Raw genomic sequence first — 23854 nt, 5'->3', positions numbered from 1 at the left:
ACTAATGAGCGATGTTCCAAATGATTTGTTGCGAACGTACGTCTGCATTCCAAGTCCTGTTACCAAATGCACCAGCTAACGGTTTTCACAGCAAAGGTGTGGCTGATGAACAACTAGCACTGAATGAGGGTGCACGGGGCCGTAATATGGGGGACTTAGAAGATGATAGAGACCATGATGGTATTCGAGGGCATCCTAGAAAACGGGTGCGATCTGTCTCTCCAGCGTACTCAGAACACTCCGTTTCTACAATCTCAACAAACCGCTCTTGGTCCCGATCTCCACAGCGAAAACGAGCTACCTCGCCCTCCCGTTCTAGATCAAACGAACGCAGAAGCACGAGAAACAGAAATGTTTCACGAGACTCACATATTTCTTCTTATTCTTTTGAAAGAAACGCAAGCACATTAAAAGGGAAAGAACGGGATTCAAGGCGAAGAAGGAGATCACGGAGCCCAGTTGAACGAGGGCGACAGTATGACTCAGGCAGACGCGGCAGTTGGAGAAACAGATCGCGAAGCCAGAGTATGGATAGAAGCTCAATTGCAAAGCACCGGCGATCATTAACTCCTTACTCTCCCGAACGAAGCGGTCGGCATACAGAGTCTGGTCGCGCCCGGCGCCAACGCACCCCCAAGGAATCCCAGAATATTTCACGGAGTCCTTCAAGGGAACGGGGTTACCAACCTCCTTATGATAGGGGTAGAGGAATACCCCAAAAGCCACCACCGCGCAAGGAACGAAGCTTAAGCCCCTTCAGCAAACGCTTGGCGTTAACTCAGGCGATGAATATGATGAATAGGTAATGGACTTGTTGTGTATGTTAGCTAGAGAAATACTTTTGACTGAAAAAGCATATCGCTTTTTATTTATTTCGTTCTGTTTGTCATACCCAGTTTTGATTTTCCAGCCCCGACTGCTATGGCCTATTGCGAGCTTCTGTTCCTTCGAAGCAAGGGTCATAAATTGGATCACAGATATTCCCAAATACTAAATTACAACATTCTTTAATTTATGTCAAAAGTTCAATACTTCGCTAATGTTCCATGCCCCAAACCGTAACGCCGTTCCTAACCCTCGTACAAACTCCCTTGCATGCTATCCAGAATAATGAAACAAATATAGAAAACGAAATACCGCAACTCCTGCATCAACCCATCTCTGCGTCCTCCTCCCTTTGCCTCCTCTCTTCTTCAGCTTCATCCCTCTCCCTCAGGTGTATTCCCTCAACGAGGGCCCCTCCGTCAATGCCGACTTCCTGGCCATCCCCATCAAGGTCACCATCTTCAGAAGCCATATTTTTCTTCTTCCCTTCCGCTTCCCTTTGCGCATTCTGTATCCTCTCCCGAACCAATCTAGCGATCGCATTCTGAGTTCTCACATTTACGACCTTCATCTTCTCGTCTAGATCTCGTTTTAAATCCCAGTTTGGCTTTTTAGGTTGTAGCTTAAACAGGTCGATCGGCTTATCGGCTTCCTCGTCCTCTTTTGCAGCTTGTTCGGTGGATATCGCGATTCTTGAAGCTTGTTCTTCCAGAGTGGTTTGCCCTTTTATTGGGTCATATTCGAAACCAAGCTTTGGTCCCCGAGTCTCGGGATCGTAGTTTCTTCCGGACAAATATCGTGTAGACACATCCGTCGGTGTTCCTTCCTTTGAGGAGCTATCTTGCTTCGAGATATCCTGTCCAGCGGAATCTTGTTCGGGCTGTTTGCGTTTAAGAGAAGCGAGCTTTGCCAGGCGGGCTTTTCGGTCCGTCGCCGCAGCGTCAAGGGTAGAATGCGAAGAGGACATGCTTAAATTGTGTAGCGAGGAAGAAATAAGAAAGGCAGGCGTGGAGAAAAAAGCTGTGATGTCTATATGTTTGGAAAATGGTCTGGCAGCGCCGAAGCCCGCGACGAAAACATCATTAAGGTTTAGCCACATCTCAGCCACACATCTGGTCAGCCACACCTCGAAAAAGAAAAGGTGAGTTCGAATTTCTCGGCTGTAGCGATTTCGAGATACGAAAATCCACTCGCGCCCTTGAATTCTCGTCTCAATTATCCCAGGTTTACAAGCTATGTGAGTGGCATATACAGATTGGATACCTTCAGTTGCGCTCTCTATGCTTGCGTCCCTGCATGCTCGCTCGCCCATGCAGTGTTTACCACTGCGAGCATCGGTGCTCGCAAGCCAGCAAGCGCTTGTCAATTAGACACCATGCTTTCCGCCGCGAAGTCACTTTGCCTAGATATGTAACTAGATATTATCATAATCGAGCCCGGCCCCGCTACGAAAATGTTCAGGACCAGGATGTTTTATGGCCCATGTCTGCTGAACAGGGACTCCTCTCTTCCCTCTTCTCCGTCCGCCGGTTGCAATTCCGGAACCCAGCGTCACAAACTCGACCTCTCCCCGACGCATCTACAATTCCGCATATGGGACGAATCCCCTTGCAGAGGGGTTTCACTACCTCTTGCTTATACAATTCCGCTATCCAACGTCGATTGTACACATCTCACCCAACCACCTTATCCGAAACCAGCAATGTATATCAGTTGGACCAAGATACCTACGGGAATCAAAATATCTCCCTTGAAAATAACAGATTCAGCCCTGGCGCGGAAAATTCACCAAAATTTCTCTTGGAGAAGGCAGCTGCACAGAACCCGTCGCAAAAACCGAACACAGAAAGATCCGATGGCGGCACGGGACAGATTTTCCCTCCTTTAAGTTCGCCGCTGAGATCAACATTCCGAGAACTTATAAATAAGGCAATAGCCTCGACAGCTCGCAAGACCCGCCGCCATTTAATTCCCAGTCAGTATCATTACGAATACTCAGTGAGATCAAGGTGTCTGTACATTGATACTCTCATTCATCCCGACTGGAACGAAAATTTTGGACTGGTGTTCTCGCATAAGGTCAGAGGGGAGAATATGGAGACTGTATGGGACAAGCTGAAACTTGATCATGAAGAAGACGCTCTGGAGTGGCTAACTGGCGTCGACTGGACTGCGGAAGATCCTACCCATTTGGCAAGGAAGTGGAGCCGAGTTCACCGTCGGCAAAAGGAGACACTATGGCCTCCCATTGCATTGTGGTTACTCCTCAATTCTCCTCGAGCGTCTCTGGCATTTCTGTTAGCGACAGATGTTTTCCCAGCTCCTCCTTTTAGCATGGTCGCGAAATGTTTTCTTTATCTCGACGCCTTTCACTATGAAGAGCTTACACGGGATGAGCGGTCTAAACAACACTATCACGAGGCGTTAAGAACTTGCCTAAACCCAGAGAAGTGGCCAGTCCTGAAGGCGTATGAACGTGGAATACGCCTATTTCTTAAGCGAAGTGCGCCCGAAGATCTGAATAAGGCATTGTCCACAATCATAGATCGGAGAATTTTTATTGGTTTTGAGACAGCAACATACTTAATGGACCTCTTTACCAAGCGGCAGGATATCCCTAGGGCACTAAGCTCTTTAGGATTAATTACGGATACCCCTGACTACACTCGATTTCTCTCAGATCCGAGAGTGCAACAACGCTGCTGCAAGCTCCTCACTTTGGACCATGTCATTGAGGAGAACGACGATCGATACTTTAGGATCTTACCGGAAATACTCAAAATTGGCGTGCCATTAAATCAACCCATGCTAAACATCATTTATCGCAATGCACTAAAGCAAAAAGTCCCAGCATCAGTGCCGCACGTTCTTCATGAAATGGGGGAAAAAGGCATTCCACCAGATTCTTATACCTATATCTCGCTTCTAGATGATGCTGTGTCCCGCCGTGACCTTCAGCATCTTGATGTGATAATACGGGAAATTAGTAGTCAGGAGTCCCTCAGGAAGAACCCCTTTATCACCAGCAAGCTGCTTCACGTTTTCTATTCACTGGACCGCGTCAATCCCGATGAAGGGTGGGGAGATGCTGATGTCTTCGGCCGCATGCTTAACATATACAGCGCAGCACATGACGTCCAGCCTCTCGTGGATTTAGGTGTCGTTCGGGTAGACGAGTTCGCCCTAGAAGAACGTGAAGTATCTGGAAATCCCCCTCCCTCGAGTCACGCTCTTGTTATTATGATTGCTGCATTTCTGAGGATGCAGAATCGGCGAGTCGTCAACAATATTTTTGATCGCTTTATAAACCTTCGCGACCAAGGGCATGAATCGTTCGGACCACTAGCGGAAAGCGACTACATATATAACGTGTTCGTCCAGGAGTTTGCTCGGCGGCATTCAGGTCGGATGCGGAATTGCGTCAGGGTACTGGATAAGATGCTGCAGCCACTTCCCGCCACTGCAGTTCTCCGGTCTCAAAACAACCGCCAACTGGAGCAAGTGAAGCCGACTGTCCAGACATGGACCATTATCCTCACCGCGTTTATCCGCGATCGGCATCCCAACGCTATCGAAAAGATTCGAAGCATGATGCAGGAGCAGGGTTTGAAGTTCAATGAAGTCACCTGGAATGTAGCCGTCGCAGGTTTTTCCACTATGCAAATGGTGGATGAGACTGCCAATGCAGTGAACGCGATGATGAAAGAGGGATGGGCTCTTGATGAATATACACTGAATAGTATGGGGTGGATCCACGACCGTGATCGATTACTTGCTCTTGTGGATAATGTGGCCACCAAAATCCCTGATCATGCAAATCATCGATTAGCTGAAGGTGAAGGACTCAGTGAGCCAGTCGAAATCGAAGGATACGACGAGCCAGTTGAAAGTCAAGAGAATGCGGAGATGACAGATGAATCACCCTCCTAACTATACCAATACCCTCGGTGGTGGTGTTCTTGTTCATGTAAATTATTTAGACTTGGATCTCTCTTTGTTTAATTCGTTTGTACTGTACAGTGTCAACTATGGAAATGTAGAGCTATGTTCAGAATTTTTGTATATATGCATTATAGGATATTTAGCTCAGGCAGGCTATTGATCTGCCCTTGAATAAAAGACGAGAAACAATTTCATGCAGAAATCTCATCTTTGATTATTGGTTTGTGAGTGTTCAGGGTATCCTCATACTATATAAGTGAAAAGCAAAAAAAAAAAAAAAAAAAAACCCACGGAACTCCCAACGCCATGCGCTTCCGTAAGTTAATGATGGATCCTCCCGCGCGGAAGAGGGTCAGCTCTTTCCTTTTTTCACTGTCCCATGAATAGAGATATCTGGAATCCATCACTGTGCATTAGTAAAGACCGTTCATCAAAACGCGAAATAGCCCAGAAATAAATCATTGTTGGAAATGCACTATTTCCACCCAATAATTTTTTTTAAACAAAGAGGAAAGAGAATAAGAGAAAGAATGAAGAAAACTTACAGCCATAGCCAGACAACATAAACTGACGTACGGGCTTAGCCGTTCCCCAACCCGCGCGCATTTCCAGAATATCCCGAAGAAGCTATATGCATTCCACCACCGAACGGCGGTTAGTCAAAGAAAACAGACATAGTAAAACGTAGAAATAAATCCACTATAATAAACTTGCGTACCCGTTCTGGTTGCGATCCATAATCCCCGGCATTATCGAATGGGCATAGGTACTTGTGCAGATGATAAGGAGGATAACGAGGAGGAGGGATTGGAAGTTGAAAAGGGCAGTCTGTCAAGAAAGAAAGGAATGTCCCATTAGTAGCTGCTGGATGAAAAAGAGAGTGAACGTGAACAGCACGAAGGAAAGAGCTGCTACGGGATGGACGCGATCTGAGAGTTGCTTGCTTGTTACTTACCATGGTGGAAGTGAGTGATTGCTTTGTTGTTTGTTGAAGACGGTTTCAGTCGTAGGCCCCCGCAACACTCCAAATGAAATAAATCCTCCAGGGCAGTTTCACCTTTATATAAGCTCGGATTCTCACAACGCGTCGGCCGTTCATTCATCCACGAACTTCCTTTAAGACAAGATAAATAGAGACATGAACATCAGCATCATCATCATCAACACTTAAGTGTCGACAAGCACCCTAGCCTGCTTAGCTCATCTTCATCGCTTCGTTGCCCAACCATATCGCATAACACTGCCAAGTCACTATTAGACGCGCGCCACTCCAACTCTAATCTAAGCGCCATGGCTCAACCCCAACCTCCACCAGATAAGCAAAATATCAGGCTCGGCGATTTCGAGTACTTGTTCCATTTTCCCACACATATTCGAGACTATTACAAGCTCGAGCACGTGTTGGAACCCGCGGAATCGAATCCGATAGCTGAAGGAAAGGAATCTGCTCCTTCCAAGAAGACAGATGACGGAACAAAGGCACCGAATAACGCCAACTATCGAGCCCGCCGCAAATTAAGACATTTGACTAACGGCATGGCTGAACCGCGGGTTCGACTTACTCGTCATCAAGGCCAGCTGAACTTTGGGAATGAATGTATGTTACTCCTCCATATCCGTCTTTGTTACTTTAATTGTTGTCTTTTTTTTTTTTTTCGGGGGGGTTGTATTGCCAAATAACCTAACGAATGGATGAACAGTACGCCACCTCCTACACGCGTACGGGGACCCAACCCCGCACCCCTCTTACCCCCAGGAACCCCTCCCAGAAACCCTGCGCGTCCTCGACGAGATCGTGACAGACTTCATAATCGAAACCTGCCACTCCGCCGCACAATGCGCCACATACTCCCGCCGTCAGAAAATCAAAGTGGACGACTTCCGCTTCGCACTCCGCCGTGACCCCGTCAAACTAGGCCGTGTGCAGGAACTGTTCCGCATCGAGCGCGAGCTCAAAGAGGCCAGGAGAGCTTTTGACCAGAACGATGACCAGGTCGGGGCTAGTGGGAAGAAGGGGCTGGAGGAATTGGCTGAGCCGGTTGCTGATGGTGGAGATGGGTCTGTGGCTGGAGGGACGGGGACTGGAACGGGGACAACGGTAGGGAAGAAAGGAAAGGGGAAGGCTTTGTCTGTTAAGGCTACGGGGAAGAGAGGGGCGGATTCGGTTTCTGACGGGGACCTGTCGAAGAAGCGGAGAAGTGCTGGGGGCTCCGTTGCTTAATGTGACGCGTTGGATTAGGAGGTGAAAAGGTTCATTTTCCTTACTCGATTAGGCTATTTAGATGCCGCTGTGTTTACATTGCATTGCGATGGCGTTTGGGAACAATGATTGGATTTCACTCGTATCAGATTGCTAGGTTGACAAGCAACCAGAATGGTAGCAAGAGTTCAATCACTCTTGATATCTTTGATTACGTGTGCAACTCAAACGCGCCTTGGTGGGTGATAAAATTAAGTCTAATTTAAGATTCTATACCACATCATTCATTGACATGTCGCACTCGCTTTTCCACAGTAGACACGATATCCCGATATGACAAAAGAAAACAGTCTACATACGTTTCATCGCGTCATGTCCGCATACTAAGACAATACCCTTTTGCCGTCTTCTGAATAAACCAGCAAAAGTCGCAAAAGAAGATCATGAAGGATAAGGAACAGGAAGGATGAAAAAAGAAATGAAAAATGGATTCCAATAAAACGACTCCAATGACGCCTTGCTTTTGCCCCAACCCGAGCAACACTGCAATGGTGTGGTAAAAATCAGGGGCAAAGTCATATCCGCCGACTACATCCCGAGGAAGAGAAAACTAGGAATGTACTCTTGATGCATGGATGAACCATTGGACGCAGGTTGGTATTTGTTTTAGTTGCAATTTGCATATTGCGAAAATTGCATGTATCAAAAATTCCCTTCATGCTTCGACTCCACCGCGGTCTTGATTTCGTTGCTGGCCACCCCGTCCCCGACCGCCTCCGCGGCCGCCTCGCTGTCCTCCTGCTTCTCCTGAGCCGCCTGCAGCAGCAGTTCCCGCACCCTCGCCACCGAGGGTTAGTTGGGCAGTTGCTAATCGGTTGGAAAGTTCCATTTGTGTGCGGATGGTGTTGGCAAGGTAGGAAACCACCAGGACATCTTGGATGTGGTTATTACTGCGAACACAGGTAAGTTAATGTTAATGTATTCGAACAACGAATGTACAATTCGGCAAGGGGAGAAAGAAAAAAAAAAAAAAAAAAAAAAAAAAAAAAAAAAAAAAAAAAAAAAAAAAAAAAAAAAAAAAAAGAGAACAAAAGAGAACATACAAGTCATTTTCAATATCAGCAGGGTCAACTTTTGGAGCCAAGGCGAGAGCATTAAGAAGGAACTGTCCAAGCGCTGTAGAAGCGGGCGCTTCCTCATCCATCACTGAGTCGACGTATCTCGATACTCGATCGATCATGCCCAAAACGTCCTCGATGGCTTTTTCTAGGGCCTCAATATCTGTGAACAAATTGGCAGTCCGATTTTCACTGTCCCTTGCAGCAGCGATCGCCTCCAAGCCATTCTTCTCGGCGTCGCCGTATCTGATTTCATAAGGAACGGGTATGAATGCAGCGCTGTCAGCGGCCCTTTCTGCTGTCACGCCAACAGGCGCTGAAATGTACGTTCTAGTCTCAATGTCCTTCCCAGGAACTGTAGATACAGTTAGATGTACGGCTGGGTGAGGCCATGTTCCATCACCTGAGCCGCCATAGAAGTTCTGAATGAGCGCGGAGAAGGTATTCAGTTCTGAGGATGTCGCGTACCAACCCACAAGAACTTCCTTGGGGTTAGCTTTCAAGTGTAGAGCAAGCATTTGCTTCTGGTATTCCATATCAACCTCGACTTGATCGGTTGTTTCCGTGTGTCCTACGGCGAAACAGGAGCGAATCTCAACTTCGGTGCCATCCTCGGATCGGGTTCCCAGAAGAGTACCGATGACCCGCTCCTGGTCAGCATTGCGACGAAGGGAATGATCGAGGATAGAGAAAATCGCCTATTAGACGTATTAGCATGTTTATAATGATTTTCGGTTTTCCCAGAGGGGTTCATATGCTTACTTGTGGTTGTATCACAACGTTGAGAGGGGCGGTGGAGGGTTGAGTGCCAATGGCTGCAGGGCCCAGAGGCCGCGAGAGATGGAGGAACGAATCGGTATCAGCCATGCTGGGCAGTTATATCTGTAATTTGATCCCACGTCACAGGCGTCACAAGCGTCAGTATCGGCGGTGGGAGAGTCTTGTTGGCGTGGAGAATTGCTATTGCGGTCGTCAACAAATGGGGCTCAAATTGTGTGTGCGGACCCAAGAGGAGATTTCACGCTAAGATAAGATAAGATCCACCAAACACTCAACCAGAAAATATATATTTTTGGCTGGGGCGCATTTCATAGAGGAAAGCACAACAACAACGCAACACACGGTAATAAAGCGTTAGAGTAACTTATTTCGAGATGGTCGCACCACGCGGAAGAGGTAGTAGGCCTTTCAATTCTCGAGGCGCCAGAGGAGGCCGTGGAAGAGGGCAGCGCGGCGGCCGAAAGCCAAGATTCGAAACCTCCAGGGTCGAAGAAGTTCAGTAGGTTTCTCTCTCTATCTCCAAGTTCTACATGACAATAACTAATTATAGCCAAGCCATGAAGCTTCCTCCGATGGTGAATCTGGCTTATCTGAGGGCAATGTAGATGCAGAGGATGAGGTAGAATTAATTGACGAGCTGTCTTCCGGCAGTGACGATGACGACGAGGAAGACAAAAAGACATCGAAGCCATACAATACACTATTGCAGCTGTTCAACGCTGGCCAAGATACCAATGGGCCTGCTCGAAAAAGGCGGAAAGTCGAGCACAGCTCCAAGAAAACGGAGGTTCAGATTAAAGAGCCGGAGGAGCTTGACGACGAAGCTGACTTGTCCGAGTCGGAAATTGAGGATGATGAAGAGGACGAGGATGCGGAAGGCATTGCTGTGGATGAAGGCGAAGCAGAAGATTCCGGAGACGAGGATGACGGTATGTGGAAACTTTTAGTACCAAGTATACCTCTATATTCTAACTATTTCCTTCAGCAACGGATCCATTCGAAACCCACTTTTCAAACGTAGATAGTTCATTGCTATTACAACAGATAAATGTTATCTCAACAAAAGGCTGGAAGACACATAAAAATGAACTTCCAGGAAAATTCAGGCTCGTGCTCAGCCATCCAGACACGGGTGGGGATGCCGTGCAGCTTCCACCTCCCGCGCATGGGCTACAAAGTTTGAAGGTATGTATAGACGTTGCTTCTGAACGCCACAGGTCACTAAACTAATATTTTCCCACAGCTGAAGCAAAAACTTGCCAACCATGCGGGAGACCATATCGCTAAGTTTGAAAGCCTTACCTCGGGCCTTGTCCCTTACATTTTCGGCTACCAGGACCTCCTATTTGGGGCGCGAACGTTATCCAACTCAGCAAAGTTCCGAGATCTCTACTGCCTCCATGTTCTAAACCACATCCTTAAAACTCGAGACAGGGTGTTGAAAAACAATTCCCGTTCACAAAAGGAACCTGACCAAGATCTGGAACTGCGAGATCAAGGCTTTACCCGCCCAAAGGTGTTGATCATTTTACCGACACGACAGGCATGCGTGCGGGTTGTGGAGTCTATTACTAAATTATACCATGCAGAGCAGCAAGAAAATAAAAGCAGGTTCTACGATACCTTCTCTGCGGCTGACGATAAATCATGGGAGGACAAACCCGACGACTTTCGAGAATTGTTCGGTGGGAACGACGATGACATGTTCAGATTAGGGCTAAAGTTCACTCGGAAAACCATCAAGTACTTTTCCCAGTTCTACAATTCCGATATTATCCTGGCGAGTCCACTGGGTCTCCGGATGGTTATGGATAAAGAGGAGTAAGTTATAACGAACGCCGATCCCAGGATGCCTATTCAAAATCAGCCACTAATGTAATGTTACAGTGGTAAAAAGCAAGACTTTGATTTCCTTTCATCAATCGAGGTGGCAGTTGTCGATCAAGCAGATGCCCTTCTAATGCAGAACTGGGAACATATCGAATACGTATTTTCACACCTAAACCTTCAACCGAAGGAATCTCACGGCTGTGATTTCAGCCGCGTCCGCAACTGGTACCTGGATGGCCAAGCCAAATATGTCCGCCAGACACTCGTCTTCTCATCCTTCATTACCCCTGAAATAAACGCCCTCTTCTCGTCGCAGATGCACAACACGGCTGGCAAAGTCAAAGTTACCCCAACATATGAAGGTGCCATCCTAGACATACCACTGCCCGTCCCCGTCAAGCAAACTTTCTCCCGCTTCAATTCAACCTCGCCCGTGAAAGACCCCGACGACCGCTTCAAGTACTTTACCAGCGCAGTACTTTCATCTCTCGTCCGCAGCTCGACCGGCAGCGGAGGAAAGCCTCATGCATCGGGTACCCTGATCTTCATCCCATCCTACCTAGACTTCGTCCGTGTCCGCAACTACCTGGCAACCTCATCACAGACAGAAAACCTCTCCTTTGGCGCGATATCGGAATACACATCTGTACGCGACGTGGCTCGCGCACGAACACATTTCTTCAGTGGCCGCCACTCAGCCCTGCTCTACACGGAACGAACACACCATTTCCGCCGCTATCAAATTCGCGGGGTGAAGAGGGTGATTATGTATGGTGTCCCGGAGAACCCTGTTTTCTGGGGGGAGATTGTGGGGTTCCTGGGCTTGGATCCTGCAGGCACGGCGGAGGCAGCTGAGGGCGGGGTGCGGGCGTTGTTTTCGAAATGGGATGCTTTGAAGATGGAGAGGATTGTTGGGACGAAGAGGTTGGGGAATATGCTCATGGAAAAGGGAGGGGATACGTTTAGTTTTGTGTGAGACTGCCATGTTTAACGGGACTATGTTGTCCTGCTCCTTAAGAGAGTACTTATCATATACCCCTATTCCGACCGATCACTTTGCATGACCTATAGGGAAATTCTTCCAGCTGTTCATTGCCCTCTACTGTTTTTGCTAGAGATATAGATTCTTACAATTAGAATAGTTATCAACATGTACTGTACATTAGCCATTTGTCTGGGAATCCATCCAAAATATCCAGTTCAAATTCTCCGACTTCGGATACTCCAACGGCTGGCAAGGTTTGTACTCCCCTCGGCTCTTCTTCTTTGCTTTTTATTCCAATCGGGACTAGAGGACCTCAATTCCCCCGCCTCTCACTTCACAAACCGAGGGGCCTAGACTGTGCGTCAAAGCGCAATTCAGGATGTTAACAACATCCGAGTGATTTTTTTGTCCTCCCTCGATGCCATTATAGCGATGCTATATCTGAAATTCCGCCTTGGGGCCTGCCGAAATGGCGTGTGTATCCCCTCGTATACTGGGTAGGGCCGAAGGATACATTGGTCCCCTGCTCATTCACAATCGACTCTTTGCCGTGGTATTTATTATCCTGTGGAAATGATGCTGCACACGAGATTTATATATCATCTTCTACGGCCAATTCCCCCCCCCCCCTCCCCCCTTCATAATTATTTACCATCCCCATATTTCTCTTAATAATAAGAGCCTTGATAAACACCGAGCGTGTTGAACCATTTACCGGTTACTACTGCTATTTAACGGGACAACTAACTGACTCCGGAAGCCAAAGAAAGCCTATCCATGGATTCTGCATACATTTTTATTGGCGAATAATCAGCCGTCGACCCGGCCGAGCTTATGCAGGGTACATGTATGCCACAGCCATCGGTTCATAATTCAGCTCAATCCCCGGAGCAAAGCTTCGACTGGTTAAATAACTAACATCCACCAGTCAGTCACAGGCAAAGGCGAGGCAGTCTGATTGATGTAACTATTTACGCTTAGTAGCGTGGTTTGGCCGGCTTGTTTCCCCGCGCGGCATCTCGGGTTTCTTTTTTCTTTTTTTCCCTCCTCTTATTATCATTATTGTGGAGGGGAATATAGACAGCCGGACAAGAGAAGAGCTGGATTGATGGCGCAGGTTTAGATTTTTGATTCCCCTTTTGCCCGTGTTCGTCGGCGTATAAAAGAAACAGCTCCGGGTGTTTTTTTAATATTTTCTTTTCTTTTTTCTTTTCTTCTCCTCCTCTTTTCGAGGGATTGATTACCCTTTCTTAAAAAACCTTCCTGTGGGGTTTTTGATATAACGAAACAAAAGCGAAAAACATATTTAACCATCATCCGGGACCAATAAATAATGCCCGCGCATCCAATCGAGAGCTGGGCGGCGGCGGGGTGTTCTTCGTCTCTCGAACACCAACTCCCAGACAGCTCCTCCGTTGATGAGCAATGCCCTCAAGCAGAAGAAGATATAATAACAGTTATCGAACAAGCTCACTCGGAGCCGTTACCTAGCAAACAAGCGCATGCCGAACAGACATACGCCGAGGAAGACGAAGAACTTCAATCATCTTCCTCTCGCCCGTGCACAGTCATAGCAGCAGTTGCTCCCTCTCCCTCCATCCGCTCACACTCATGCCCAGCGGACGCCCTACTACCTAGCCATACTACTACTACTACTACTCCTCCTCCTACTCATAATAATGATGTATCGGGCTCTCAATCTACGCTTGCCCACCGCTCTCCTCCAGCCAGCTGCGAACCACCAAGGGGCGCAAGCAGTGAGGACAAACGGAGCACCGTGGTGCAATCATGGCGCCGCAAGCTCCGGCACACATGGCTCATGAGCAAGGGGATGGTCATGGTGATGCTGGCGCAATTCTTCGGCTCGTCTATGAATGTCATGACCCGTACGCTGCAGCTGGATGGGAGCCATGGGAAGGGAATGCATCCGTTTCAGGTGTGTACTATATATTCTTTTTCAATTTTGTTTTCTTAACTATACACCATGAACCTTGCATATGCCATATATGATATGATATCTCATCCCACCCCTCAATAAATGCCTAGAAAAGAAAAAAAAGGCTCACGGAAATGATTCCAAACAGATCCTCTTCGCCCGCATGGGCATGACCGTCCTCCTCAGCTTCCTCTACATGCTCTACGCCCGCGTCCCCCACCCCTTCGGCATCCGCTCCATCCGGCCCCTCCTCCTCCTACGCGGCGTAAGCGGCTTCATCGGCGTCTTCGGCCTCTACTACTCGCTCCTCTACCTCGCCCTCTCGGAAGCCACCGTGCTCACCTTCCTAGCCCCCATCGGCAGCTGCTACGCCTGCTCGCTAACCATGCCCAACGAGACCTTCACGCGCAGACAGCAGTTAGCAGCGCTGTCGTCGCTGGTGGTCGTCGTGCTGATTGCAAGGCCCCGCGTCGTTGTTTCGTGGGTTTGCTGAACAGCACCATCACCAGCAGCAGCACCAGCAGCAGCAGTGGGAGGAGCAGGTATCCGCGACAGGCGCAGCCCCAAGATCCCTACCAACGTACCCCTCGGCACCCTAGCTGCGCTCCTAGGCGTCACCGGCGCCACGGTCGCCTACACCTCCATCCGCATCATCGGGAAACGCACGCACCCCGCTCGTCAGCGTCACGTATTTCAGCGGCATAACCACCATCATTTCGCTACTGGGCGTCGCGCTGATACCGGCCATCAGCTTCCGGCTGCCGGGCAACATGGCGGAACTTCTGCTCCTGCTCGGCCTGGGGACGTGCGGGTTCCTATTGCAGTTTTTGCTCACGGCCGGCTTGTCGTATGTACCGCCGCCGTCGGTTATGGAAGAAAGGGAAAAGGAGGTGGGAGGGGTTCTGGGGGGTGAGAATGCTGGCGTGGGCGTGGGCGTGGGCGTGGGTGGGGGTGGGGGTAGGGATGTGGATGTAGAGCAGGACGGGGTAGTAGGGGAGGTTGGCGAGGGGGCTAGGGAGGGAGGAGAAGAAGCCGCGCAACGGGGGAGTAGCGAAGTGATGAAGAAGGAAGAAAATGCGAAACCATCCTCCTCCACGCACGGCTCCAAAGCAACATCCATGGTATACACGCAGATGCTCTTTGCGCTGCTGTATGACAAGTTGGTATTCAACGCGACGCCGTCGCCGGTTAGTTGGGCTGGGTCGGCGATTATTTTGGCCAGTGCGATTTACGTTGCGTTGGTGAAGGAGCGGGGGAAGGAGAAGGACGGCAGTGGTGGGGGTGCTATTGAGGCTCAGGGTGAGGGAGAAGGATCCAAGCATACGCGATCCTGGAACGCGGAGGATGTACGGCTGGCAGAGGCAGAGGCAGAGGCAGAGGTAGAGGAGGGAAGGGGACTTTTGGCTGATTACGATGATGATGACGATGATGATGATGATTATGATGATTACGACTTTGACAATGATAATGTTGGTGGTGGGAATGGGAATGGGAATGGGAATGGGCGCTGAACCGGATGGGGCTGGCGAGGTGAATCTCCACATCCCATTACGAGAAAGTGGACAGACGATGGGATGAACCTGTATATTGACGTGGATATTAGAGAAACTATTAAAAAGGGAAGATAGGACTTGGAAGGTGGAAAAGGGGGGGGGGGGGTTGTTGCCAGGCGGTATGGTATGTATTGTCCCCCTCCCCCTTTTTGGGAACATGATATACGAGATATAAAAGACGCATAGCGATGGATGGATGGATAGGGATAGATAAAAAATTCATTTTGATTATGTACTGTAAATAGAACTACAGCAGAAATGCCCAGACAATATTCGAATCTGTTTCTTTTTTTGTTTTTTTTTTCTCTTCCTCCATCCCATTAACAAATACAAATGCCACTCCCAACCTCCAATGCCCTTTATATTTTATACGATCAGGTAACTTAAAGAAACGGAAGTCCTCGTATACATAGATATAACACCATCTCACTTTTTTTGAGCTTCTTCATATCCATATATTATATCCATTCTTTTTTAAATTCATTTTTCCCATTCCATTTTTTCCCCTTTCGGATCACCATCTAGTAAAAAATTTAAAAACGGAAAAGGAAATGAAAAATGAAAAACGAAAAGCCAACATGTACATGTACATACATACAAACAAACCCAGGAAAAGCGGAGAATAAGAGAAAAAAAAAAAAAAAGACACGACACCCCTCTCTGTACCGTACCCCCCCCTCAGCCAGCCCTCTTTCAGACCTCTATCTTCTCAAGTCCACGCATACACATACACAAACGCATACCCCGAGACTACATCACACAAACATAACCACATTCTTACCCCCGAGTAGTTCTCCCGAGAAGCCCAGGGCCGAAAAGAACCTTATATCCATCCCACCTCCCCTCTGCGACAGGAAGGAGAACAGAACGGCCCAAAAGAGAAAAAAGACACCTCATCCACCTCTCTTCTCCCACCCTATCCCGCCCCGACCCATCCCATTCCCCCGCGTCAAAAACCATCCACAACCGACGAAATGGGAGCATCTAGCAACGCAGCCCAGTATTATTATCCGCCTCGTTTGCCCGCCTACCACACTACCCCGTAACAGCCTCCTTACTCCGTCCCCGCTGCTGTGTCGAGGAACTTGCTTTCCGATCTCCATTCTCGCGATCCTCATCGCTACCCGACGGCGAGGACGCGTGGTAGGCGTGGCTTTCTGTGTCGTGAAGTGAGGTGCGGCTGCGGGTCATCTGTTGGTGTTGGTTGTTTCCATGTTAATATCGGAGGATGAATAAGAAAAAGGGTACAAACAAACTCACCCAAGCCCTAACCCCCCCAATCAAACCCAAACTATACCCCGTCGCAAAATCCTCGCTCCGCCCCGCCCCAACACCAACCCCGGGACTCTCCGGCCGACTCGGAATCTCCAACCGGCCCAACTGCGTCCGGCTCCCGTTCCCAATACCAAAATAGGACCCATTCCCATTATTATTATTATTATTGTTGTTGTTGTTGTTGTTGTTATTGTTATTATTATTATTATTATTATTATTATGCCCCGGACTCCCTCGATGACTGCCACCAAACACAAACCCGCCGCCGCTGCCATCCACGCTACTTCGCGCGGGACTCGAGGGCCGGCTGTTCAACCAGAACTGGCGCAGTTCTTTACCCAGCTCCTGGCCCGTGACGGACCAGTTATTCTTGATGCTATCGCGCAGCTCGGCGACGTGGCGTTTGATCTCGAGCTCGTTCTTCTTGAGCCAGGAGACGTTTAGTTCTTGGCGGGTGGTGCCGCGTTTTAGTTGGCGGGTGATGTATTTTTCGTAGTCGCGGACGATGCTGTTGGGGGGTGGAAGGTTAGGTAGGTGTTATTCAAAAAAGTAGGTGCGGTGGGCACCAGCAAACAAAGGTAGAATAAGAAGAAAACGACATACTGAGTAATAATCCCCGTGGTACTAACACCCTCTGTCCGCTGCGTAACAAGGAACTTGCCCTGCGCCTTGATCGGAGCGTAGATATCATCTCCTTCCGCGGCTCCGTAAGGTAAATCGTCATGAGCGACATAGTCAATCTTGTGCTCCTCGAGGAACTCCGGTGTGACAATCCAGGGGCAATCGGGGATGACTTCATCAACCCATCGGCAATGGCGGACAGTCTCCGACCTCTCCGCGCCAGTCAACACGGTCAACCCCTTGCGCTTGTGCGTCTCATGGTCAGACGTGACGCCGACGATAAGGTATGTGTCAGGAAAAGCTTTCTTGGCTTGTTCCAGCTGGCGCATGTGGCTATATCATGTATATAAAAGAAAAAAGAAATCTCCCATTAGCTGTTTCGCCTTTCAAAAAGTAGCCGCAGAACAAACCCAAAAAAAAGAAAAAAGAGACATACCCAAGATGAAACAAATCAAACACTCCATCCGCATAGACTCGAACCGGCCTCCCCGTCGGCGGCGGGTTGGTATGATAGCCCGCCGGATCCTGCAGCCCGGCACGTTCAGGCGGCTTCATGCGGCCCTCCTCCTGCGCCGCCACCGTCGCAGCAGAAGCCGTCGTCACCGTCGCAGCCAGGCTCGGCGTGCGGAACAGCGACGGCGCCGCATGCCGCTTCGTCCGCTTCTCGATATCAATGCTCGCCTCGGTGGTCTCGGAGGGTTCACCGGGGTCTTCTTTGTGGATGCTATTGTTGTTATTTTTGCTAGGGGAGGAGGAGGGAGTGCCGTGGGCGGGTGTCACTGGTGCAGCAGCGGCAGAGTTATCTGCTGTGGTGGAGCGGGTACGGGCCCGTTTGGAGGGTGGGTTGGTCGCGGCGTCCGTGGATGATGGAGAGGGCTTCTTGTGTTTGGCCGATGATGAGGTAGAGTCGTCAGCGTCCTCGCCAGAGGCATCACGGGAGGAGGGCTGGAGGAGGTCTGTAGTGGAGGATTTAGGGATGGGAGCTGCGGTGAGGTGGGAGGAGCTCCGCTTCCGTTTCGTGGAGCTGATGGAGGAGGGGGACGACATGGTCAATTGATTTTGTGTGTGTATGTGTGTATGTTGGTACCGACTATGAGCTGATGGCGAACGATGATTTCAATTGTCAAAACGAGGAAGAGAAGATAGAACCAAGGATAAAAAGACGTTGTTGTGTGTGGGCTTTTCTCGATGTTCAAGGGTTGGTTTTTGTGCAATTTATTTTTATTTTTTATTTTTTAAATTTTTTTCCCCCCCTTTCGCGTCCTGGCACGGACTGGAAGGAGCTGGCCGGGAAGCACTCTGTTCGACGACGGGACGATTTGTATCCGGTCCAATTGGGGCGAGCAACGCCCAAAGCCAAGTTGAGCTGGGGAAAAAAGGGGAGAAGAACCGTTGTGGTGTGTGTCCGTCGATAGGATCGGATGTAACCAGCGGGGAGTTGGGAGAGAAGGGAGCAAAAAAGAAAAACAAGGGGGGGATTGGATTTGTTCCTCTGGAGAGATTCGAGCAAGGAGAAAAAGAAGCAGAGATTTATTGTTTTGCACGGTAACGCTCAATAATCAAGCGTTGGAAGCTAGGTGAGGTGGTTTAGAGGAAGAGTGATGATTAAATCCGAAGAAGCAGAATAATATTAAATATAATAGGACTCCGTAGTACAGTCCAGAAACGCCATGGCCCGTGGCCCGCGGGAAGAGCAGAGCAGAGCGTGCAGGGCAGAGTCAAGCCCGCAAAATTATGCCGTTGGCCGAAGAAGCAGGGAACAGTGGCACTCGGTGGACGGCGGTGGAGGATGGAAGCAGTGGTTGGCCGGGCTGAGAAGGGGCCACTATAATTTGCACCCTTGGTAAGTTGGTTAGACCAAGACGCTGGGAGGTTGGATTGGAGATTATTGGAAGATTGGAGGTTGCTGTTGGTCCGGCACTAAGGGCGAGCTAGGATGGCAAACAAGAGGGAGAGAGAGGGAAAGGGAGATCTGGTAATGATGCAACGGGGGTAAGAATAAGAATAATAAATAGCGGGAGAAAGAGGGGAAGAGGAGGGAGAAACGGACATAGGACAGGACAGGTTTCGCTGCGTAGTTGATAAAACCGTCCCAAACAGGCAAAGATGAGGCTATTCTGATCCATTGCATTGTGCAGCAAGACGAGACGGGCGATGACTAAGCCACTGCCCCCTTCCAGACCTTCCAGACTTGGCTTTTATCATAACAAGGCACTTTCCATACATATATGTATTATATATATATACACATAACATAACTACTACAACATGAAGAAGATGTAGGCTACTGGGGCAAAAGAGCTCAATCACCACCAGCGCACTGCTGGTAGAAGGGCCGACCAACCGCGGGACCCCCAACACCCCCCCTCGGACCAGCTACCACAGAGTACAGTACTTCCCCTCAGTGGCTCCCTTCAGTGGCCTCCCCACAATGGCTCCTTTTTAATAATGGACTGGACCACTCAGTCCTAGGGCTCACAGGACTTCTAGGGCACACTCCTGGGATGTCTCTTGGCACTGTTAAAATGTCCAGGGTATTTGTTAGGAATTTTTAAGTCCATTCTGGGATCGAACCTATGCATGTTGACCACAGCGGGGCTCACGCTTAACGGGCTCATAACCTGTAGGCTACTGGGGCAAAAGAGCTCAATCACCACCAGCGCACTGCTGGTAGAAGGGCCGACCAACCGCGGGACCCCCAACAGAAGAACGATGAAAACTCTACCAATTGGAAAACCCCGAAACCCCGAATTAAAACCAGCCAGAGGCTACTTACTTGCTTGCCCTTCTTCGCTCCAATTGCTACAAGCAGGAAAACATAGGGAAAAAATCCAGATCAGCCAAACAACCAACCACCACCAACCACCATAAAGAAGTTAAAAAAAAAACAAGAGAGAGAAAAAGAAAGGAGAAGAGTTCTATTTCTAGCAAGAAAACAGAAGGGGTAGGGCCGGGAAAGCCCCGCACCCGCACACTAAATGCCGAAATGCAACGTTTACTATGTTAGAGAGAACATATACACTTGTTTCTGTCTTCTTTCCATGCTCTTCTCTTCTCTTCTATCGGATCGGATCTGTCCGTATAGCTTAACTTCCCCCCCCCCCTCCTCTTCTCCTGTATACCTCCCGGCGTCTGTATTATCCTGATCAAAACCCAAATCGTCAACTCAAAGATTCAAAATCAATTCAAGCCTAGTTGACATAGAGCTCACGCCTCTGTGCACGTATGTAAGTATGCATCTATGACCCGCGCGCAGGAGTGTCATATCTGTCCATATATCCATATATCAGAGTGAATTCAATATATATAGAAATATATATATATATATATATATATATATATATTAAATAAAAAGGAGAGAAGACAGAGGAATAGTAATAATAATAAAATAAAATAATCACAGACGAAGCATGTGTAAGAGTTGCGAAAAAAAGTTAAAACAGCAAAAACAGTAAAATAGAGATTACACATGCAAAAAAAAAAAAAAAAAAAGAAAAAAAGAAAAAAAAAGGAAAAAAAAAATTCAAGACGTTGCCATGAAGAATATAACAGGAAAATCATAAAAGCAAGGATAGAGAGAGAAAAAAGCGAAAGGGAGAGACAGAAATAGCAAAGAGAAGAAGAAGAAGAAAAGGACGGAAGAAAAACAAACACACTTAAAAATCCAAAAAAAAATCAAAGGCACATGCAAAGCAAAAAATAAGGAACACCAAATAACAACCCAACCCAATTCGCTCAACTCTTTCAACATCACATCCATTTCCCCGACAGAATACTTTAAGATTTAAGTTGAGGATGGAGGTGCGGTGATAGTGGTAGGGGACAGGGGGAGAAGGGATGGGATGGAAAGGCGCTTGGCGATTAACTTATATATTTGATTTTGCGAGTGTAAACAAAAAAAGGTGCAAAAAGAAGGGAAAAAAGCTTATATATCATAAAATAATCCGAGTTATGTTGGTGTGCGTGGTTGTGTGAAGGCGTGTGTTTGTACCGTAGATAAGAATAAAAAGAATAAGAATCATACCGTACCCGGGAACAAGCAAGATCTTTAAGGGAAAATAAAATAGAAGAAAGGAAAAGAGACAGAAAACACTGTTGAGGAGAAAATAGGGGTGAACACAAGAGAGGGAAAGACGATGATGTAAAAGAAGGGAGAAAAGTGTAGATTAATTTAGGAAAGAAATAACAATCATGAGGTAGACCGTCTCTCGCTACCGCGTAAGATATCATTCGGACTTGTGGACGAAGGAGACGCAGAGATTACACCAGGCGATTCAGACTGCGCGTTAGGGGTACCTTGGCGATTCGATTGTTGCTGTTGCTGCCCTTGCTGTTGTAGGGGACCCGGTGTACCTCCTCGCTCGCTCCTAGCGGTATCCTCTGCACTATCCGCTCTTTCAGCTCCCGCGCCGCCTTTGCGCACCTGGCTCTCAAGATCCTTATCCTCCTCGGTATGATCGAACATATCCTCGTCGTCGCCCATGTCAGTCAGCACTTCGGTGCCATCGCCTAGCAAGATGATTCTACCCGATCTCCCTCCTCTGAGTCGCGTGTCGAGATCGGGCTCGTAGTCATCGAGGCCTTCGTCTCCTTGACGGCGGACGCCAGGGCCACGGAATTCCGCTGGAGGGATAAAATAAAATTCCTCGTCAGCTCAACGACCCTACGCGTGGGGGGTGGGGACAGATATAGGGAACAAAACATACCATATTCAGGTGGTGCGCATGGCCCGTCACCATTTGCAACCCGGTCTGCAATAGTTTTGTACCACTCCTCCTTAGACTTTCCATGGAGCAGCCCAATGATGACCATAGTCATGTTATCGCACCCGACGCCTCCCGTTTCGCTATTAGAAGCCAAGCAATTATCCATCATGTTTTCACAAATCCGATATAGCTCCTGCTTCGCAGCAATACCCCGTCTAACAAATTCAATCACCGCCTGTGAGGACTGGCAATCCCAGATACCTAAAAATAGCATGTTAGACGACAGAACAAGGGCGTTTTTCCCCGAAAAAAAACAAAAAACAAAAAACAAAAAAAAACTTCGAAACGAAGGAAGATAAAAATCATACCGTCACAAGCAATCACAAGGAACTCATCATCCTCTGTAATCTCATGTGTAGTTACGTCAGGATAAGCAGTAACAATCTGTTGTTCTGGCGCGAGATCTGCACTCTTCTTAAACTCGAAATCACCAAGTGCACGGGACAGTGCGAGGTTGCCATTGACTCTGCCGTAATCAACGAAGCCGCCAGCAGCACTTATTCGGGCCTTTTCACCTGTTCACATTATGAGCAAAGTCGAAAATGATCGCTGGGGAAATTTATAAAACGTTGCAGGCGGAGAAATGGATTCAAACGAACCTTCGTTTTGTGGCTTGTGATCGAACGATAGCGGTTTCGCCCTCCCCTTGACTCCTAGTACAGATCTCGAGTCTCCAGCATTCGCCTGTGAGGATGCAATCAGTATATACAAAGACACCAACAGCATTGTCATGACACAAATGAAGAAAAACACGGAGGAGCACATACTACTCTGATCTTATCCTTAGAAATGACTGCAACAGAAGCTGTGCAGCCCGAGACTTCTTCCTCATATTTAGGATCTGGAATTGGCAGTGATTAGTCCAGAACACAGGAAGGAGGAGGAGGAAGCGAGAGAAAGTGAAACGTAAAATGGAAGATCGCTATAGAGGTAAGATTGCTTTGAATGGATATGAGTGTGTGGGACCGACCTTCCAAAATAGCCCGATCAGTTGCCAAAAAGCCATCCTTCAAAGCCTGCTCAATATCCCCCTCTGCAAAAGAGTCTTGTAGCGTAACGATGCGGTGGACATTATCTCCTGCAAACAGGGCGACCTTTTCACCGCCGTGACCGTCGTAGACACCGAAAAAAGATAAGCGTTTGTCGGGGTGGGTTGGACGGTGCGCCTTGTCTAGGTATTTGGCTTGCAGGTCCAGGACTGCGGCGTGTGCATCCTCCATACTTATTCTCCACCCCTGCATCGCAGATACTCCGTAGAGTACGCATTCATCTTGGCCTTCATCTGATATCTGTATTCAACGAGTGCGGGGAAGAAAATCACGCCATGTTAGCAAGATTCATCATCACAAACAAACAAGGGGAAACGGTTTAATATCAGCCAGGGTCAAAAAGATTTTCAACTCCTGATGGTAGTCCCCCTTCCCCTCGCGTCTCCTTCTTCCTCCTTCGAGGCATGTAAATGTCATGTACCAGGCACAGAACAAGATAGGTCCGTGCCCCCAAGCCAGAAAGCAGGGAGCTTATCGCAAGGAAATAAACAGGTCCCTTGAAAAACAACAATCGAGTAGCCATGAATTGAGAGGGTGGGGGGAAGGTGGTTCCAGGTTCCGTAGAGCGGGCGTTTGGGATCTGTGTTCTGAGCAAACAAAAACAAAGCAGCAAAGCGGGGCAACTCACTTTCTCTACCACAGGCTCCGACAAAGTCTGTCCCATGATTGAATGAAACGAAGATGTGTCGGAGACGGTTTATGAGGGAAGATAGCAGTCGCTAGTACGGGCATATACGTTCGAGAAGGAAAAAGGGAGCGTTCCGTTATTTCCCCCCGGAGGGGGGGGGGGGGGGGGAGTGAGTGAGCGAGAGGTTGAAGTGGTGGGTTAGGTGGAGGTAAGTCACTTGGTGGTGATATATGAGGGGACGGCTGGAGGAGACAGATGTGCAACGCAACTTAATGAGGTTGAGTATAGTATTATTTTCCAGTCCCAGCAGCAGCAGGAACCAGAGAAAAAAATAATAGACAGCGGG

General features: G+C 48.4%; 10 protein-coding genes across 10 annotated transcripts; 5 read left to right on the top strand and 5 right to left on the bottom strand.

Moving 5' to 3' along the window:
* Nucleotides 1-4: 4 nt before the first annotated feature.
* On the top strand, nt 5-806 carry BDCG_02015 (uncharacterized protein; the record flags this gene model as incomplete). Its single annotated transcript, XM_045417565.1, has 2 exons — nt 5-36; nt 92-806. 2 exons carry the CDS (start codon nt 5-7, stop codon nt 804-806), a joined length of 747 nt encoding a protein of 248 aa, XP_045274343.1.
* Nucleotides 773-1897, bottom strand: BDCG_02014 (uncharacterized protein). The gene has a single exon (XM_045417564.1). It carries the CDS (start codon nt 1790-1792, stop codon nt 1151-1153), a length of 642 nt encoding a protein of 213 aa, XP_045274342.1. The 5' UTR covers nt 1793-1897; the 3' UTR covers nt 773-1150.
* Nucleotides 1898-1978: 81 nt separating this feature from the next.
* On the top strand, nt 1979-5058 carry BDCG_02013 (pentatricopeptide repeat protein). Its single transcript, XM_045417563.1, has one exon. It carries the CDS (start codon nt 2122-2124, stop codon nt 4753-4755), a length of 2634 nt encoding a protein of 877 aa, XP_045274341.1. The 5' UTR covers nt 1979-2121; the 3' UTR covers nt 4756-5058.
* Nucleotides 4704-6620, bottom strand: BDCG_02012 (S-adenosylmethionine-dependent methyltransferase). Its single transcript, XM_045417562.1, has 4 exons — nt 5723-6620; nt 5486-5595; nt 5313-5394; nt 4704-5160 (listed from the first exon to the last, which is right to left on the bottom strand). The coding sequence occupies exons 1-4, from the start codon at nt 5868-5870 to the stop codon at nt 5120-5122; spliced, it is 381 nt and encodes a 126-aa protein (XP_045274340.1). The 5' UTR covers nt 5871-6620; the 3' UTR covers nt 4704-5119.
* BDCG_02011 (transcription initiation factor TFIID subunit 13) lies at nt 5929-8011 on the top strand. The gene is made up of 2 exons (XM_045417561.1): nt 5929-6364; nt 6468-8011. Exons 1-2 carry the CDS (start codon nt 6058-6060, stop codon nt 6986-6988), a joined length of 828 nt encoding a protein of 275 aa, XP_045274339.1. The 5' UTR covers nt 5929-6057; the 3' UTR covers nt 6989-8011.
* Nucleotides 6628-9793, bottom strand: BDCG_02010 (eukaryotic translation initiation factor 3 subunit F). The gene is made up of 3 exons (XM_045417560.1): nt 8848-9793; nt 8071-8783; nt 6628-7917 (listed from the first exon to the last, which is right to left on the bottom strand). The coding sequence occupies exons 1-3, from the start codon at nt 8950-8952 to the stop codon at nt 7683-7685; spliced, it is 1053 nt and encodes a 350-aa protein (XP_045274338.1). The 5' UTR covers nt 8953-9793; the 3' UTR covers nt 6628-7682.
* On the top strand, nt 8039-12330 carry BDCG_02009 (rRNA-binding ribosome biosynthesis protein UTP25). Its single transcript, XM_045417559.1, has 5 exons — nt 8039-9364; nt 9421-9794; nt 9851-10050; nt 10109-10686; nt 10753-12330. The coding sequence occupies exons 1-5, from the start codon at nt 9240-9242 to the stop codon at nt 11669-11671; spliced, it is 2196 nt and encodes a 731-aa protein (XP_045274337.1). The 5' UTR covers nt 8039-9239; the 3' UTR covers nt 11672-12330.
* Nucleotides 12331-13013: 683 nt separating this feature from the next.
* On the top strand, nt 13014-15127 carry BDCG_02008 (uncharacterized protein; the record flags this gene model as incomplete). The annotated part of the gene is made up of 3 exons (XM_045417558.1): nt 13014-13616; nt 13765-14100; nt 14228-15127. The coding sequence occupies 3 exons, from the start codon at nt 13014-13016 to the stop codon at nt 15125-15127; spliced, it is 1839 nt and encodes a 612-aa protein (XP_045274336.1).
* A 243-nt stretch (nt 15128-15370) lies between these two features.
* On the bottom strand, nt 15371-19157 carry BDCG_02007 (choline-phosphate cytidylyltransferase). Its single transcript, XM_045417557.1, has 4 exons — nt 17502-19157; nt 17048-17398; nt 16430-16952; nt 15371-16360 (listed from the first exon to the last, which is right to left on the bottom strand). The coding sequence occupies exons 1-4, from the start codon at nt 18110-18112 to the stop codon at nt 16205-16207; spliced, it is 1641 nt and encodes a 546-aa protein (XP_045274335.1). The 5' UTR covers nt 18113-19157; the 3' UTR covers nt 15371-16204.
* Nucleotides 19158-21254: 2097 nt separating this feature from the next.
* Nucleotides 21255-23544, bottom strand: BDCG_02005 (protein phosphatase; the record flags this gene model as incomplete). The annotated part of the gene is made up of 7 exons (XM_045417556.1): nt 21255-21688; nt 21772-22032; nt 22140-22346; nt 22431-22515; nt 22599-22672; nt 22802-23120; nt 23509-23544. 7 exons carry the CDS (start codon nt 23542-23544, stop codon nt 21255-21257), a joined length of 1416 nt encoding a protein of 471 aa, XP_045274334.1.
* Nucleotides 23545-23854: the final 310 nt, after the last annotated feature.

Source organism: Blastomyces dermatitidis, assembly GCF_000003525.1.
Source record: "Blastomyces dermatitidis ER-3 genomic scaffold supercont1.2, whole genome shotgun sequence".
NCBI classification, from domain to species: domain Eukaryota; kingdom Fungi; phylum Ascomycota; class Eurotiomycetes; order Onygenales; family Ajellomycetaceae; genus Blastomyces; species Blastomyces dermatitidis.
The sequence above is the reverse complement of the archived record's forward strand: the minus strand, read 5'-3'. Positions and strand labels throughout refer to the sequence as shown.

What these genes read in the sequence shown, in the direction of transcription:
- BDCG_02014 (XM_045417564.1), bottom strand. Translation starts at nt 1,792, where the DNA reads ATGTCCTCTTCGCATTCTACCCTTGACGCTGCGGCGACGGACCGAAAA.
- BDCG_02013 (XM_045417563.1), top strand. Translation starts at nt 2,122, where the DNA reads ATGCTCGCTCGCCCATGCAGTGTTTACCACTGCGAGCATCGGTGCTCG.
- BDCG_02012 (XM_045417562.1), bottom strand. Translation starts at nt 5,870, where the DNA reads ATGAATGAACGGCCGACGCGTTGTGAGAATCCGAGCTTATATAAAGGT. An exon ending in AATCACTCACTTCCACCATG is followed by an intron (nt 5,596 to 5,722) that starts GTAAGTAACAAG and finishes CTTTCTTGACAG; the next exon opens with ACTGCCCTTTTCAACTTCCA. An exon ending in ATGGATCGCAACCAGAACGG is followed by an intron (nt 5,395 to 5,485) that starts GTACGCAAGTTT and finishes GAATGCATATAG; the next exon opens with CTTCTTCGGGATATTCTGGA.
- BDCG_02011 (XM_045417561.1), top strand. Translation starts at nt 6,058, where the DNA reads ATGGCTCAACCCCAACCTCCACCAGATAAGCAAAATATCAGGCTCGGC. An exon ending in GCTGAACTTTGGGAATGAAT is followed by an intron (nt 6,365 to 6,467) that starts GTATGTTACTCC and finishes ATGGATGAACAG; the next exon opens with TACGCCACCTCCTACACGCG.
- BDCG_02010 (XM_045417560.1), bottom strand. Translation starts at nt 8,952, where the DNA reads ATGGCTGATACCGATTCGTTCCTCCATCTCTCGCGGCCTCTGGGCCCT. An exon ending in ACGTTGTGATACAACCACAA is followed by an intron (nt 8,784 to 8,847) that starts GTAAGCATATGA and finishes TACGTCTAATAG; the next exon opens with GCGATTTTCTCTATCCTCGA. An exon ending in GCTGATATTGAAAATGACTT is followed by an intron (nt 7,918 to 8,070) that starts GTATGTTCTCTT and finishes CTGTGTTCGCAG; the next exon opens with TAATAACCACATCCAAGATG.
- BDCG_02009 (XM_045417559.1), top strand. Translation starts at nt 9,240, where the DNA reads ATGGTCGCACCACGCGGAAGAGGTAGTAGGCCTTTCAATTCTCGAGGC. An exon ending in TTCCGGAGACGAGGATGACG is followed by an intron (nt 9,795 to 9,850) that starts GTATGTGGAAAC and finishes TATTTCCTTCAG; the next exon opens with CAACGGATCCATTCGAAACC. An exon ending in ATGGTTATGGATAAAGAGGA is followed by an intron (nt 10,687 to 10,752) that starts GTAAGTTATAAC and finishes GTAATGTTACAG; the next exon opens with TGGTAAAAAGCAAGACTTTG.
- BDCG_02007 (XM_045417557.1), bottom strand. Translation starts at nt 18,112, where the DNA reads ATGTCGTCCCCCTCCTCCATCAGCTCCACGAAACGGAAGCGGAGCTCC. An exon ending in TTTGATTTGTTTCATCTTGG is followed by an intron (nt 17,399 to 17,501) that starts GTATGTCTCTTT and finishes TACATGATATAG; the next exon opens with CCACATGCGCCAGCTGGAAC. An exon ending in ACCACGGGGATTATTACTCA is followed by an intron (nt 16,953 to 17,047) that starts GTATGTCGTTTT and finishes ACCCCCCAACAG; the next exon opens with CATCGTCCGCGACTACGAAA.